Here is a 14008-nt window from a genome sequence, read left to right as displayed (position 1 = left end):
AGCTATCTTCTTGAACGTTTTTTTATATGTCTGAAAAATAATTTCCAAAGGAAGTGGCATGCTGTTCTAGAAGTACATTTTGCACAGTCTGTATAATCACGGGGACCACATGTGTATGTATGTGTTTTAAATGTATAGTCAGTCATTATTTCTTTGTAATTTATACTTACTGCTGAACTGTCACTGTAAAATATTCCATGACAAAAAGAACATAATACAAAGGTTGCAATATTTACCTTAAATAAACTGTGGAATGATGCAGTATGGATGCCTGTTGAGTATACTTGAAATTATTTAGGAGAAAACTGGATGATCACAGTAAAGCTGCCTTTATTGGCAGGGGGTCAAGTAAAGATGGGAATACTTGTATTTGCAGTTTTTATGAAATAATACTGCAGTATTTATAATTTTGATAATGCAATGTAATCTTACCTACATCAACTGATTTTTTTTTCTATATACATTAAGGCAACAGAAGCACACTTAAGGTAAAGCATTCTCATTCATATGATAAGGAGGCATTGAATTAGAGCTGTTACGTTGTTTTCTGCCTTTGCCCCAGTAGCATGATGGTTGGAAAAGCACTAGCAGTTAAGGTTCACTGAGGAAGTAATTATGTTAAACAATCATACATGTGGCAGTAAGGAAAGTTTTGGCAAAGATAAAGGATTAATGCTCTGAGTTTCCACCACATTTAGAAACTCTGGATTTTTGATAATTGTGTTCTTTTCTGCCAGCACACAGTAGGAACTTAGTTATGTAAAATGAAAGCATTTGATCTCTTGCCTGACCTCTGAAGGCAGCTAGCTAAACAGTGCCTGTTCTTATGCCCACATAGGTCTTTCCCCTTCTCCTGTGAATACAGGAATCATAAATGGGAAGTGCAGTCTCATAAGTCCATCCAGTCTTTATGAAAACAGATTGCTACTGGCCACAGGCAAGGGAGAACTATGTGCTAACTCATGATATTAATCATGACAGAGTTTGCAGTGAGGAACATTGTCTCATGACAGAATTCTGAAGGATCCTGGCTAGGTAGCTGTGGTTTTTATGTTTATACCCCATCTCAGAGTCTTATGAGTAAGAATTCAAATGAAATCTCTTACAGTATGAGGAAAGCAGCAGATAACCTGTATTATACAATAAATGCAAGAAAAAAGTTTGAGTTAAAGGGACTGGAATTACCCTAGATGGTACAACAATCAAGCGTAAAGAAATGAGAACATCAGCACCAGCTAAGACCATAAACAAGCCTTAATAAATCTAGGCTGGAAATACAACTGAGACTGAATTTTCTACAAGGTTCTGCTACTGTTTAGGTAATCTGTCATATGACTTAAAGTAAGACCCCACTGAGGAACAGAGTGACTGTTAATGCAAGCAGCCTTGTTCTGGCAGCAGTCTTACCCTAAACATCTATATACTTTGCTGTAACACAAGCTGTTAGATGGCTGGCTATAGTTTCTAACAGTTTCTCCCCTTACACTGTTCTAATATGCATAGCTTTCATCAATCGCATCAATTTGCTGTGACAGTATTTTTGTTCCTCATTTTAAAGGACATCTGGAACTTTGCATACGTATTACATAGTATTTCCTGTCAGTCTACAGAAGTCTGCATACTGTTAACAGGACCCCCTAATACCTGAGGTACATTAATACTTGAAATGAATTGGTGAATTGAAACATAAGCCACAAATGCCTACCTTACCTCCATATTGAATGATAGATACTAAGCTTTCACAAAGTACAAAAATGACTGTTATTAAATATTATCATTTTTTGTATCTATTATCTACATATCTGCTTGTCACAGAACTTTTGCTTCTTTCAGGTACTCAATAGTCTCCCTCTCAGACCAAATCCTGACCTCAACAAAATTCCTACACTGTCTTATAGTATTGTAAACCCCCTCTTTATCTTCACTGACCACTTTTGTGATTAGCGTACAGTTGTGGTACAGCAGCTCTCAGGGCACAAGTAATACGCTTCTATTGTATTAAGTTTACTGTAACTTTATTAAAAGTACTTCTCAGATGGAGGCTTGGGAATCATGATGTTACATAGAAAGGGGACAGATGGAGAAAACACAGGTGGACTCTTAGAAATACCACAACAGTTCTCAGTCTTAATTATTTCCTTTTAGCAGTCTTACTTGAATCACATCTGTAGTACTCTAGTCACAGTAACTTCACCTCTGATTTTGTTTCAGCCTTGACCTATGCTAAAATGAATGTTAAAGGAAACTTTAATTAAGAAGCTAGTAGTTTTACACCGATTTCATGTCACTAGCTTAGTAGCAAACAATCTGGGTTTTAAAAGCTTTTTGCTCTTTCAGCAAAGAGGAATTTACCTAAGATTTTCTTCACAGATCTTTTCATTCATTGACTAGGAATTAAACATAAGTAGCTGTTAAGTGACTGAAGCTTGAAACACAGTTCTGTTGCTGTATATGCAGGACTGTAAGAATGAATTAGATTTAAGAATGTACCAGAGGTAAAAAGATGTCAGTTTTAAGCAGAAGCAGCAGATCTATGGAATAAAATAGTCACGGACAGGTTCCAGAAAGACACAATACATTCAGAAAAGTGTATTAGGAGCTCCAAGAAGGGTTTCTTTTGCAAGCTTTACTTCCAAATAATTACACCAGGTACAGACTGAACAGATAACGTTAAGAGAAAACTCTTGCTGTTACTATACTCTCAAGAAAGGCTTTTCTATTGGACCAAGGAAGGTTTTATACAGAAAGCAGTCTGTGTAGTTTAGTGAACAACATGGCCTGTCCTATAGGCCTTAAACTTCCTTTTGAAGTCCACAATGTGTGTACGTGCATGCCCATTTGCATTCAGATTACACGCTGAAGCAATAGTGCGCTATCAAGTTTGCTGTTGCAAGTACAGTGGGTACTCTGAGAGCCAACATTCAACAATTCATACGAATGTTCCACTATTTAACTGCAGTGCAGAGCCTCAAATACACCTTCTGTGGTTTCATCTACATTCTGCAGAAAGACTGTCCATTAAATACAGAATTTGCTTCTGTTCGTCATGTCATGAGTACAGTAATATAAAAAAATATTGTCTTAAATGTATAAGTCCATATCCTAAAATAGCAGATAAAATAAGGATCAAATTCAGCTCAATCACTAGCTGTAGATATTTACTTGTATTAGGGCTGAAAGCTGTCACAATCAACTCTAAGTCAAAAGCTTCCTGAGTTCTCTGTGTATTGCCAATCCTTAGTTTCACAGTGCAGAAGATTACTGGTAAACACATTCACAGCTCAGCTTAACAGGAACAAGAAGTTTGGAACTTTAAGGCTGTATACTAAAAGTTCTCTTACAAATTTGTCATAATGTAGATCCCTTCAAGTGCTATTAAAGCTGACTGAATAAAGCATATCTTTTTCATAACTAAAAATGGTTATACTTCAGTTGCTCAGATTTTTTACCTTATTGATCAGAAACATGCTAGAATGAGGCTTAAGGCAAAGACATGTATTAACTTAAAAAATTATCGTTATCTTGCATTAAACCACTGGAAAAAAATAGTACAGCATTGGAATAGTAAATGAAAGTAAAATGGACATTAAATATGTAGGAAATTTATTTCCTACTTAAAAACCTATGCAAATTATAGCAACATTAGGCAGAGGAGACCTGAAGGTAATTTATATTAACTTACAATAACCACATTGGAGATGAAGTACCACTCACAGCAAAAGGAATGTAGTGAGACTGAAGTTTAATCTCTAGCATTGTTAAGAAACTGCCTTCCAGTGAAACAAAAATGGAATGCTGATTTCATAAAAATATACACATACAAAAGTATCTTTGTGCCTGAATTCCAGAACAGTTTCTCCAAAGTAGTGCTTCTAGAACTTTCAAGTTTTAATTATATTCAAAATATCCATCATTTGAATAAAGTTGGCAAATTACATTCTTCTATTAATAATTTTACTTGACACCCTCCTAAACAGAAAGTTTCACTAATTCAATAATGGGTCACTCATGAAAATTTTTGTTTTGCTCCCCCAAGAAAGCAGCAGAATATTACCATTTTAATATTAGAGTGAAATCCATTTGTTATTTTAACTACTACACCTTCCCTATCCTTTTATAGAGCAAGCTAGTCAAAAGTAATTTGGCCAAATAAAGTTTAAGTCAACAACAAGATGAACTGGGTTTCGGTTTCTGATTAAGTTTTACAGTATCTGTTTGAATAAAGTGATCTGATCTGTCTTCAGAGGCTAGAACTCTTCTAACGGCTTCTTCAAAGGCTGCTGCAACATTAGTGGCATCTTTTGCACTGGTTTCAAAATAAGGATGGTTGCCATTATTCCTGCACCAGTCTTGAGCTTCTTCTGTAGACACTTGCCGCTCATCAATATCAACTTTGTTACCCAGTATCACAAATGGAAAACTTTCAGGCTCTTTGACATCTGCATAATAAATGAATTCTTTCTTCCAGTTGCTTAAGTTTTGGAAGCTTTGAGAGTCATCCACACTGAAGGTCAGTAGGCAACAGTCAGAACCTCTATAGAAAGGAGTCCGCAAGCTCCTAAAACGTTCCTGGCCTGCTGTGTCCCATATCTGCATTGTAACGAAGTGTCCATCAACTTCCAACTCTTTATTTAAGAATTCCACACCTATTGTATGAAACAGCTGTGCATCGAACTTGTTGGTGACGTATCTGTTCATAAGGGAGCTCTTCCCAACTCCACCATCTCCTAGCAGTATTACTTTAAGGAGTGATGATTTTGCTGCCATTGTTATGAGAATAGATCCTCCCGGTTTCCTAGACCTGTAAAGATTAAGAAAATCATTAAAAAGGAAAGAGTTGAGAGCAGAAAATTTTACAGTCCACCACCATCAAGTTTCATGTACAATACCAGGAGGACAATGCTAAGTAAGTGAAGTGTAGATACTCATGATAAGAATACCCACGCAGGAATACCATGTGTTTAAGGGGTGTCTCTTCCACAGACTGCAGTCTGAATGGCAGTCTAAGCAGTACCCTGCATGAACTACTGGTCTGTCACTTAAAACCCCCAAACCCTTTGATGTTTGTCCAGAAGGGCTGTTGAATCACATTCAACAAGGGCAAGGATTCACTGTGGTTCACAGGAAAAGATCATGGAAGAAGTGGAGTGAGAATTTTATAGACCACATGCCTTGAACTAGTCATTTCAGTGCCGTATTTCATTAGTAAAGTTATTTTTTAAACATGTGAAAGTGAAGAGGAAGCTTTAGGAATAAATCAGGGCACTATCTGTTACATTGAAATAACTGCTGCACATCACCCAAAATTGCAACCAGACAAGGAATTTTAAATCATCTCACAAGGAACACCGTTATCCATAGAATTACAGCATTTGCATTTGTTCCATTTTAAAAGTCAGATGACTAGGTATTGGTACACAAACATTCAATATTTTACAGTTTACTCCTTGGAGAATAGTCATGATGAATGGAATACTATTACAACTACTACAAAAACAAATGCACTGTTGCTACTTCAACTGGTACTCAAGACACCAGATACTGAGGGCAAGTCTATGCTGACAGGTCAGTTAGTAGGTGTCAACTTCCCATGGTCAAACTGTCAAAAAGCCTGGAAGCACTTTTAGCAAAAAAAAATCCTTTGACACTAAAGTAGGTGGCTCATTAGAGTTTTGTACCAGCCCAAGCTTTGCCCTCATTACAGTAGTGTCATTTAACACTGTTAAAAAACGTTTAATTGCTTGGGTGTAAAGTTTCATTTTAAAGAGCCCAAACTGAAGTTTCTGTGTTAGGAGAACTGCTGTTCCTATACCTGCCCAATACTAAAAGAGCTCAAAGTAATTCAGCCAAAACAGGCTTCTCAGAAAATAGCATCTATTTAAAATGGAAACAGATCATAAGTTGCCTAGTCCGTCTCCTTCTCTGAAGGAAGGAATGCGGTCATGCTAGTTGTAATTAGCATTACTGGCATATACATCACTTGCAGAGTATGGTTATGGAATTAATACCCGATACAGGCTGGCATGAGAGTCATATGACTCTGTGCTGCCTTAGAATCAAGGCATACATTCGAAGCAAGAAATTTCAGGAATTTTTTCATGTCTAACTTTCCATTTTTGAGTGTTTAGTTGTTAAGACAATCTACAGTAAGACACAAGAAATGCTTTATAGTTTGAGAGCAGCTGAAGCCTCAACACAAAAAACTTTCAAAATATAAGGCACAGTGGCTGCTTCCATTAAAAATTTGTTCAGAGCAAGTAATTTTATTCATATTGTGTAATTAAAAACAATGTTTATAAATCCTTAATTTTTTGCAAGTTTGTAGCACAACAATGTTAAAACTGTTTAATGGCTACAAGTGGATTGTTCCTTTACCTTTCTGAGCACCATAGGGTAATTACTATGGCTCAGGATATGAACACATACATTCTTATGTATGTGAAAATCCTTAGTAGAGCCACTGGACTACTTGCATACGAGTTCCAGGTTCATGCCGAAATCTTTAAAATGGTCCAGTGTCTTCATTTATTTCTGCCTAATTCCTACTGTTGGTAAACAAATGTTATCTGAGCTACACCATTATACAGGAGCATCATCTTAATAAATAATGCATTCATGAGAACAGAGGGTACTGAATGTTTTCCAGTTCTTCCACTTCAGCATAGGGAACAAATTACTATTTTTTTCTGTCCTACTGAAATCACGAGTTCCACAAAAGACATAATGTGAATGAATAACTGAACTAAGTAGTTCTGACTGGCACTATGCACTCGTTTCTTTAACTTCTACAGTTTAAAGAACCACAGTTATCATCAAATTGTCCATGAAGACACATTTTAAACAAAATACAAGAAACTCTGTTAACAGGATCTGGTACTTTTGTGCATGCAGAACCTGAGAAGTTAATTTGCACAATTTAAGCTACATGGGCCATTACAGTGAGGTCTGGGACACCAATGACCATAAAAATACTTTTGCTGGACAGACAATTATGGACCAGCCACAAACAGTTAAAAGTGCCTTTTCAATCAGAACCAAACTGGTCCTTCTACACAAAGGCTATAAAAACTGATAGGACTGATAAGCAATTATCTCAACATGATGTTGCACTTAAAAATCTTAAATATGTGTAAAGAGTTCAATTTTGGGGGTTTTTGTCCCCCCATATGTTATGGAGCCTTAACACTTCCAACAAAATAACAATAAAATCCTTAAGCCACTTTGAGAACTAGTGTTATTTCTCCTATTACATACTTTGAACTGTATCATGTGCTTTTTCACAATTTTTTTGGTAGCAACAGTCAACATCTGATATAATATCTGATGACATATTACCTTAAATTGTTCAGTTTAAATTATCATTGAGCATTTGTAAACAAAACAAAAATGTATTTCCCAATGTGCATCTGATTGTTTTAATCAGCAACAGGAAGTGCAAGACACCACATCATTACAGGTAACTATTTGTTCCAGTTATTTCTTAGTGTGCTGCACAATAAATTTAATGTAAAAGTAGTCTCAACCTAGTACACAGAGGAGTCTGTGAAAAAAAGATTTTTCCCTCATGTTTCTCTATCATTTCAATATTCAAACAAAGTCACAGCAAATACATAAAAGGCAGCCCCACTCTGGTCCATTTTGACAACCATTTCTGAATTGCCTCCACCAACTTTTAAGGAATCAAGCTCTTAGGCCACTGACTTCAATATTCCCATTAAAAACAGGGAACGATTTCTACTCAATATCATTTATAACATGATCATATACCATAATACAAAAAGTAACTTAATTGCTGTCTCCCAGAATATCCCTTTTAAACAGTGAACTGAATTACAAGTCTGAAACATTCCTATTAGCAGTCCAAACATTTACTGGCAAGACTAAAAACATACTAAGCAAATTCAAAAAAATCAGTTTGCATTACAAAATCTTTGATTCACAGCCCCTCAAAGCTTAGAGAAACACCACTGCCTTGTCCAGTCAATCCATCTAAGATTTCTTAATTCCATGACTGTCAGCTTCATAACTGCCTATTTATTTTGAGTGCAATTACCTCTTTTAGGTACTGAGGCAGCTCTCAAAGAACAGTGAGATTCTTGGTAGAAAACCATAGCAGCAACACATATAAAAACACTATAAAAAATCATTTAATAGATTAAGGAGGACCTGCTTGTACCATGATACTGAAGGCTCAGGACAGGTGCTGAACTCAAGTTTTGCTTATGGAAAAATAGTGTTAGTCAACATGGTAATTCTGTCATATCCATCATATTATCAAGCTATAACCCCACTTAAACCATTAATCAAACTGGGTCAATTAGACCAATTTATAGTTTAACATACTGATACTGGGCATGACAGCACACCATTAAAAATCAACTGACCAAAATCCATAGCAACTGAAATCTCACCGCTACCCCCCGTTTTAATAAAGGACACAAAAAAACTAGATCTGTTGGAGTAGCATGACTGAATTCCCTCAGTATTCTTCAAAGAAACAGATGTAAGGGACATTTCAAGCCTCCACGCTATTGTTTCTCCACTTGTACCTACTTTCTAACTTGGAAACAGGCAAGAAAATGAATTTCTATTGCCATTTTCAGCCAGTGGTCACTGATGAACCACCTACTATATGAAATCAAGACTAAACCCAAAGGTTTCCTTGAAGATATGCGGTACTCTATCACAGTATCACAGTACGTTTGGGATTGGAAGGGACCTCAGAAGATCATCTATTCCAATCCCCCTGCTGGAGCAGGAACGCCTAGGTGAGGTTGCACAGGAACATGTCCAGGTGGTTTTGAATGTCTCCAGGGAAGGAGACTCCACAACCCCCCTGGGCAGCCTGTTCCAGTGCTCTGTCACCCTCACTGAGAATAAGTTTCTTGTCAAATTTAAGTGGAACCTCTTGTGTTCCAGCTTGATCCAATTACCCCTTGTCCTATCATTGTTTGCCACTGAGAAGAGCCTGGCTCCATCCTCATGGCACTCACCCTTTATATATTTATAAACATTAATAAGGTCACCCCTCAGTCTCCTCTTCTCCAAACTAAAGAGACCCAGCTCCTTCGGCCTTTCTTCATAAGGGAGGTGCTCCACTCCCTTAATCATCTTTGTTGCCCTACACTGGACCCTCTCCAGCAGTTCCCTGTCCTTTTGGAACTGGGGGACCCGCTGGATGGCAGCACAGCCTGCTGGCGTGTCAGCCACTCCTCCCAGCTTAGTGTCATCAGCAAACTTGCTGATAGTATACTCAATTCCCTCATCTAAATCAATGAATATATTGAATAATATTGGCCCCAGTACTGACCCTGAGGCATTCCACTAGATACTGGCCTTAAAGTTGTTAATGAGTGCCGATTCGACTTGGAGAAGAAAAAAGAATCCAAGGTAAGGCAGACTCACATTTGTTCCAACTAATCACACTTATTTACAGCCCAAGACACTTTCAGACAAGACTTCTTAAAAAAAAAAAAAAAAAAAGCCATCTTTGTTAAAGAAAAAACCCACTCTCTCAGAGTTACTGACAAGCAGAATTATCAGTTCATGACTAGCATAACAATAACACTGACCATATTTCACCATATTTCTTAACCTCCTGTCCTCAAATTTACACATATACAATACATCCACTTCAGCTTTGAAGCTTATTCACAATTTTCTTTGCTAAGCCATCTTATTTTGTTAATCCACAAGTATTAGACATCAATAGCTTGAAAAGGCATACCAATATTTCAAGTATTTTGTCTGACAAAAACACCTTTCAGTAACAATGTAAACTTACTCCCTCATTAGTAATTTTTTTCTTAACACAAACGAAACATTTGACAATATTTAGCAGGCTAGCATAGAAAAAAGTTGTTTCTTGTTTTTTGTTAGTTGTAGTGGCTCATCAGAAAAAGACATATAATGCTTCTCTGTGAAATGTCTGAAAAAAAAAGTCCCAAGAACTATAAGAGCTATAAGCCCAAGAGCTTTAACAGGAGCAGAAACCAGAACTATGTGAAGTAGTTTTCAACACTTACACTTACTGTCTGTGGGGTTTTTACATCTCTCAGCCCTCAATCACTACGGAGTAGTTATACTTGTCACCTACAGCAGATTTTCAAGTTGCCAAAAATCTAAAAAGAAAAGACAGAAGCAAATTTTCTCCCTTTTCTCTGCTTAGCCAATCCTCCCTCTCGTATTTAGAAAGTACTAGTTTACACCCTGGCCAATTAAGTGGCATAAGAATGTGGGTTTTAGTGCGTAAGAAGCCACAAGCCTCTTTGACCTTCGAATATTTGATTTTGCTCTCAATTCAAAGGGAAACAGAGAGATATGAAGTCAGGATGCTACACACTTTGTACTTTCGAATACATTACAGGCTCGGACATTATTCAGCCTCCAAACCGACCTTCCCCTCCACAAGGCACCAACATAAGAGCTGCAGATCAGGAATAGCCCTTTACTGACGGCAACTGGTTAGCTGCCCAGTTCTCCTGAAGCCTGGAAGCCCTTCAGTCATATGGCCTAACCTACTCAGATCCTAATAATCTTGCAGTCTTCCTTTGTCTATTATTTCATCATCGCATACTAAAGGTATCTTGTGTTTTCTGTTGGATATACCTTTAACAATTTGATGACAAGTTATCTGAAAATTGCCTTTAGTTATAAGTAGCCTAGACACACTTTATCTGACACCAGAGTATCACTAGGGTTTATTCATAATAATTTGTAATATGAACACAAACCTAACTGAACTGACAGCTGCTGCCACTGGTTTGTGTAAATCAAACCCTTGTATATTGGCATTTCTTTTTAACTCCTACATGGTTCAGGACTCCAGTTCAAACAGTTGTTCAGCATGACTCAGGACTGTGAAAGAAGCAGCAGCCAAGGGAAGGAATTCTTGAGTCCGCATAACCCTCAGATCACGCTATCACCCCAGTACCTACTGCCAGAATCACTTCATTTATTCTAACTTACACCTAGCCACAAACACAATCAACAAAACTTGTCAGAAGAAATGCCTACATTTATACCTCTGGTAGGTTAATCTTGCAGAGACCTGGCCTTCACTTTCCATCTCATTCCCCACGTTCAAGTAGAATGAGCAAACTTTTATTTATTCTGATTTAATCAGACTTTACATTTCTCGGCAGCTCACAGTTGAGTATCTCCCAACTTAAATCTTCTATCACTTCCAGCCAACTTCAAAACACCCTTAGGTGTTGCTGCTCTTGGTCCAACATTTTTAACAATTCATGAGTTAACCAACATTCTCCTTGCAACCTACTTCTCTGTTACTGCTTCCACTCTTTCCATAACTTATCAAGCAATTAATTCTGCTCATATGTGCTCATCCTTCTCCATTGCACTGGTTTCCCATTTCCTCCGGGCACTCTTAGCAATAGTAGCCTCTGTTTGCCAGGCTGCATTGTACATTCATATTCTTCCCAATATAAAAAAAGTGACCAAAGCCCATCCCTAAGAGATTATGTGCGTTACACTGTACGAGGCCAACATACTGTCTGCTCTGTAGGGATGGAAAACAATCAAAACCAACTACCATCAAAAAAAAAGCAGCAAAGAGAATGAAGATTACAAAAAAAAAAAAAAACCAAAACCAAAAACCTTAAGAAATTCTTACAAGCCTTTTTTCTGGGAAGTTTTTGTTCCTTGTAAAATATTAATGTAAAATTCCAATCCTAACAAGCTGAAGTATCTGTTTGTCAAGATTTATTGCTAAATTGACACAAAATAAAACACAGCTTGAAATCTAAATATGTCATTTGATCGTCTGCATATTTTTCCACATATTTTTGATTTAAGAAAACTGATGGTTTGAGAAGCAAAACAAGAACTGCTAGAACCTTTTTTTTAACTTAACAGAAAAGGCTTTACTAAAATTAAAGCAATAGAGCTTCATAAAATCCAAAAGAAGACAGACTAAAGTACCAGTTCCTCATAATTTCCATGTTGATACTGAAACACAGATGTAGCTGTAACATCCTTTGGTTAGGTTTGTCTACAAACAGAAGTTAACAGAAGTTCTAGGGAGAAAAAGTTTTGGATTTATTTTGGGTATGCCTGACAAATAGTTCTCCTTCCAGTGTGCCATTACAGCTTGTTACCTTATAAGCTACTAAAATGTCACCAAAAAAATCCCTCCCCAAAAACCACCCTCACACAACCACCCTTGCTCTAAAAAAAGCAAGCACTGACAACTTCAGTGTTGTACAACACTTGAAAAGTAAAGACAAATAAAAACCACATGCTTATTTAGTAGAGCTGTAAATTACTGTGGACGAGAAAGAAAACAACACGTAGGGCAGCAGACTGCATGACAGCTCTCTCTAGACAAGCATTTTAATTCAAAAATAAAATTTAGCCAAAGAGTTTCCTGTTTGCCTGTCTCACAGAAGTTAATTAAGTGCTCTCTATGTATCTAATTATATGTAACCTTGCTATAAAGGCCACTACTATAGGTTTTTAAACTAGTTTTCTTATGCTAACTATTCTGTTATTTGTTCAATTATTTTGCACAAGATGCATTTAACCTGGAATATTTACACTGAAAACTCCTCATTAACCACTCAAGACGTAAGCGATTCAACAATCTTAACCTAATCCTTTTGGTTCTTCAGCCAGCACCACCTCTTGAGTTTGTACAGCCATCTGCCACGATTAGAAAAGCCACTGTCTGCTAAATCAAGTCACTGATTCAGAAAAGAAGAACTAAGAACTGCATTGCTCAGGGTCCCCTTGGGAACACAGAGGTCTCTCTTCAGGCGACAGCAACAAGAAAAGGCGATAAATGTTGGTTTTTTTTCGGTTCGAAAGCTGTTGAGGAGACACGTACGAAACCGCGTTTCACCCTAACAGCTCAGAGACGTCTATCAGCCCCGAGGAAGCACCGTTGGGGCCGGAGCCCGCCCGTGCGCCGGCTGGGAACCGCCGGCTCGGAGCCCTGTCCCACAGGAGCCCCCGCCCGCCCACAGTCACGGGATGCCGGGTCACGCCGCACCTCCCGCCGCCCGCACCGGCTCCGAGGAGCGCCCGGGGAGCTCTCCCCACCGCGGGCCCGGCAAGGGCCACTCCGCCGCGCTGAGGCGGGGGGCGGCCGGGGCTCCCCTCCTGCGCCCGGGAGCCAGCAGAGCCGCGACAGCCACGGGGGTGCGGAGAGTCAGGAGGAAGGAGAATCAGCAAAGCCCAGCCAGCTCCAGACCGCCTCTCCCCACACACAAGGCTGCGGGGACAGCGACCCCCATCACCCCGCAGCGGAGGGCGGGGAGAGCGCTCGGTGCGGGCCGCCCTCCCCGGGACACCGGCCGCGGAGCCAAGGGTCACGGCTCGCCTGCTGGAGAAAAGGGAGGGGACGCGGCGAAGGAGAGCGCGATGCCGCCGCGCCAGCCGGTACCTGCCCGCGGGAATGGGCCGCCGCCGGTGCCGGGCCCGGGCTGCACCACCGCCCGCAACCGCCGCTGGGCGCTAGGAAAGGAAGAAACAACATGGCGGAGCGGGCAGGGGGCGGGGCCGAAGGGATCACGTGAGCCGACTCCCTCCCCCTCCCGCACTCAGCCCCGCCTTCGCGGGGGCGGGGCTCGTCCCCCCCCAGCCCACCGAGGCCCCGCCCCCATCTGGGGACGCGCCGCTGGCCGCTGGCCACGGGGGTGCGGGGCAGCGGTGTTCGTTCTACCAGCGAAAATTTTGGTAGGGGCAGCCACGGTAATGGCAAGTGCTTTGGTCACAGCAAGTGCATGGCAGTGAAGTGTCCATAGAGGGCCACACGCCTCGGTCGTGGCTGTCCTGTGACATTGAAAAGAGGGACCACTGCAAAACGATAAGACTTTCATTTGCTCTGGAATGCTCTGAATTATTAAGCTTTATAACTCCTATACATGGTAAAGGACTATATACAGTTCTAGGGTCCTCAGTTTAAGAAGGACAAGGAATTACTGGAGAGAGTCCAGCAGTGGGCTACAAAGGTGCTGAGGGGCCTAGGGCATCTTATGAGGACAGACTA

The 14008-nt window shown here is 39.6% G+C and overlaps 1 protein-coding gene across 2 annotated transcripts; it reads right to left on the bottom strand.

The window, feature by feature from the left end:
* Positions 1-3725: 3725 nt before the first annotated feature.
* Positions 3726-13516, bottom strand: RAB9A (RAB9A, member RAS oncogene family). Of its 2 annotated transcripts, none has more exons than XM_080341570.1 (2): positions 13403-13516; positions 3726-4801 (listed from the first exon to the last, which is right to left on the bottom strand). In XM_080341570.1, exon 2 carries the CDS (start codon positions 4765-4767, stop codon positions 4162-4164), a length of 606 nt encoding a protein of 201 aa, XP_080197696.1. In that variant the 5' UTR covers positions 4768-4801; positions 13403-13516; the 3' UTR covers positions 3726-4161. The 2 variants fall into 2 exon arrangements, with proteins under 2 accessions (XP_080197696.1, XP_080197697.1); XM_080341571.1 differs by lacking the exon at positions 13403-13516 and adding an exon at positions 10026-10355.
* Positions 13517-14008: the final 492 nt, after the last annotated feature.

Source organism: Nesoenas mayeri, assembly GCF_963082525.1.
Source record: "Nesoenas mayeri genome assembly, chromosome: 1".
Classification (NCBI taxonomy): domain Eukaryota; kingdom Metazoa; phylum Chordata; class Aves; order Columbiformes; family Columbidae; genus Nesoenas; species Nesoenas mayeri.
The sequence above is the reverse complement of the archived record's forward strand: the minus strand, read 5'-3'. Positions and strand labels throughout refer to the sequence as shown.

Bases quoted from the DNA above. Each gene is read 5' to 3' on its own strand.
- RAB9A (XM_080341570.1), bottom strand. From the start codon at position 4,767: ATGGCAGCAAAATCATCACTCCTTAAAGTAATACTGCTAGGAGATGGT.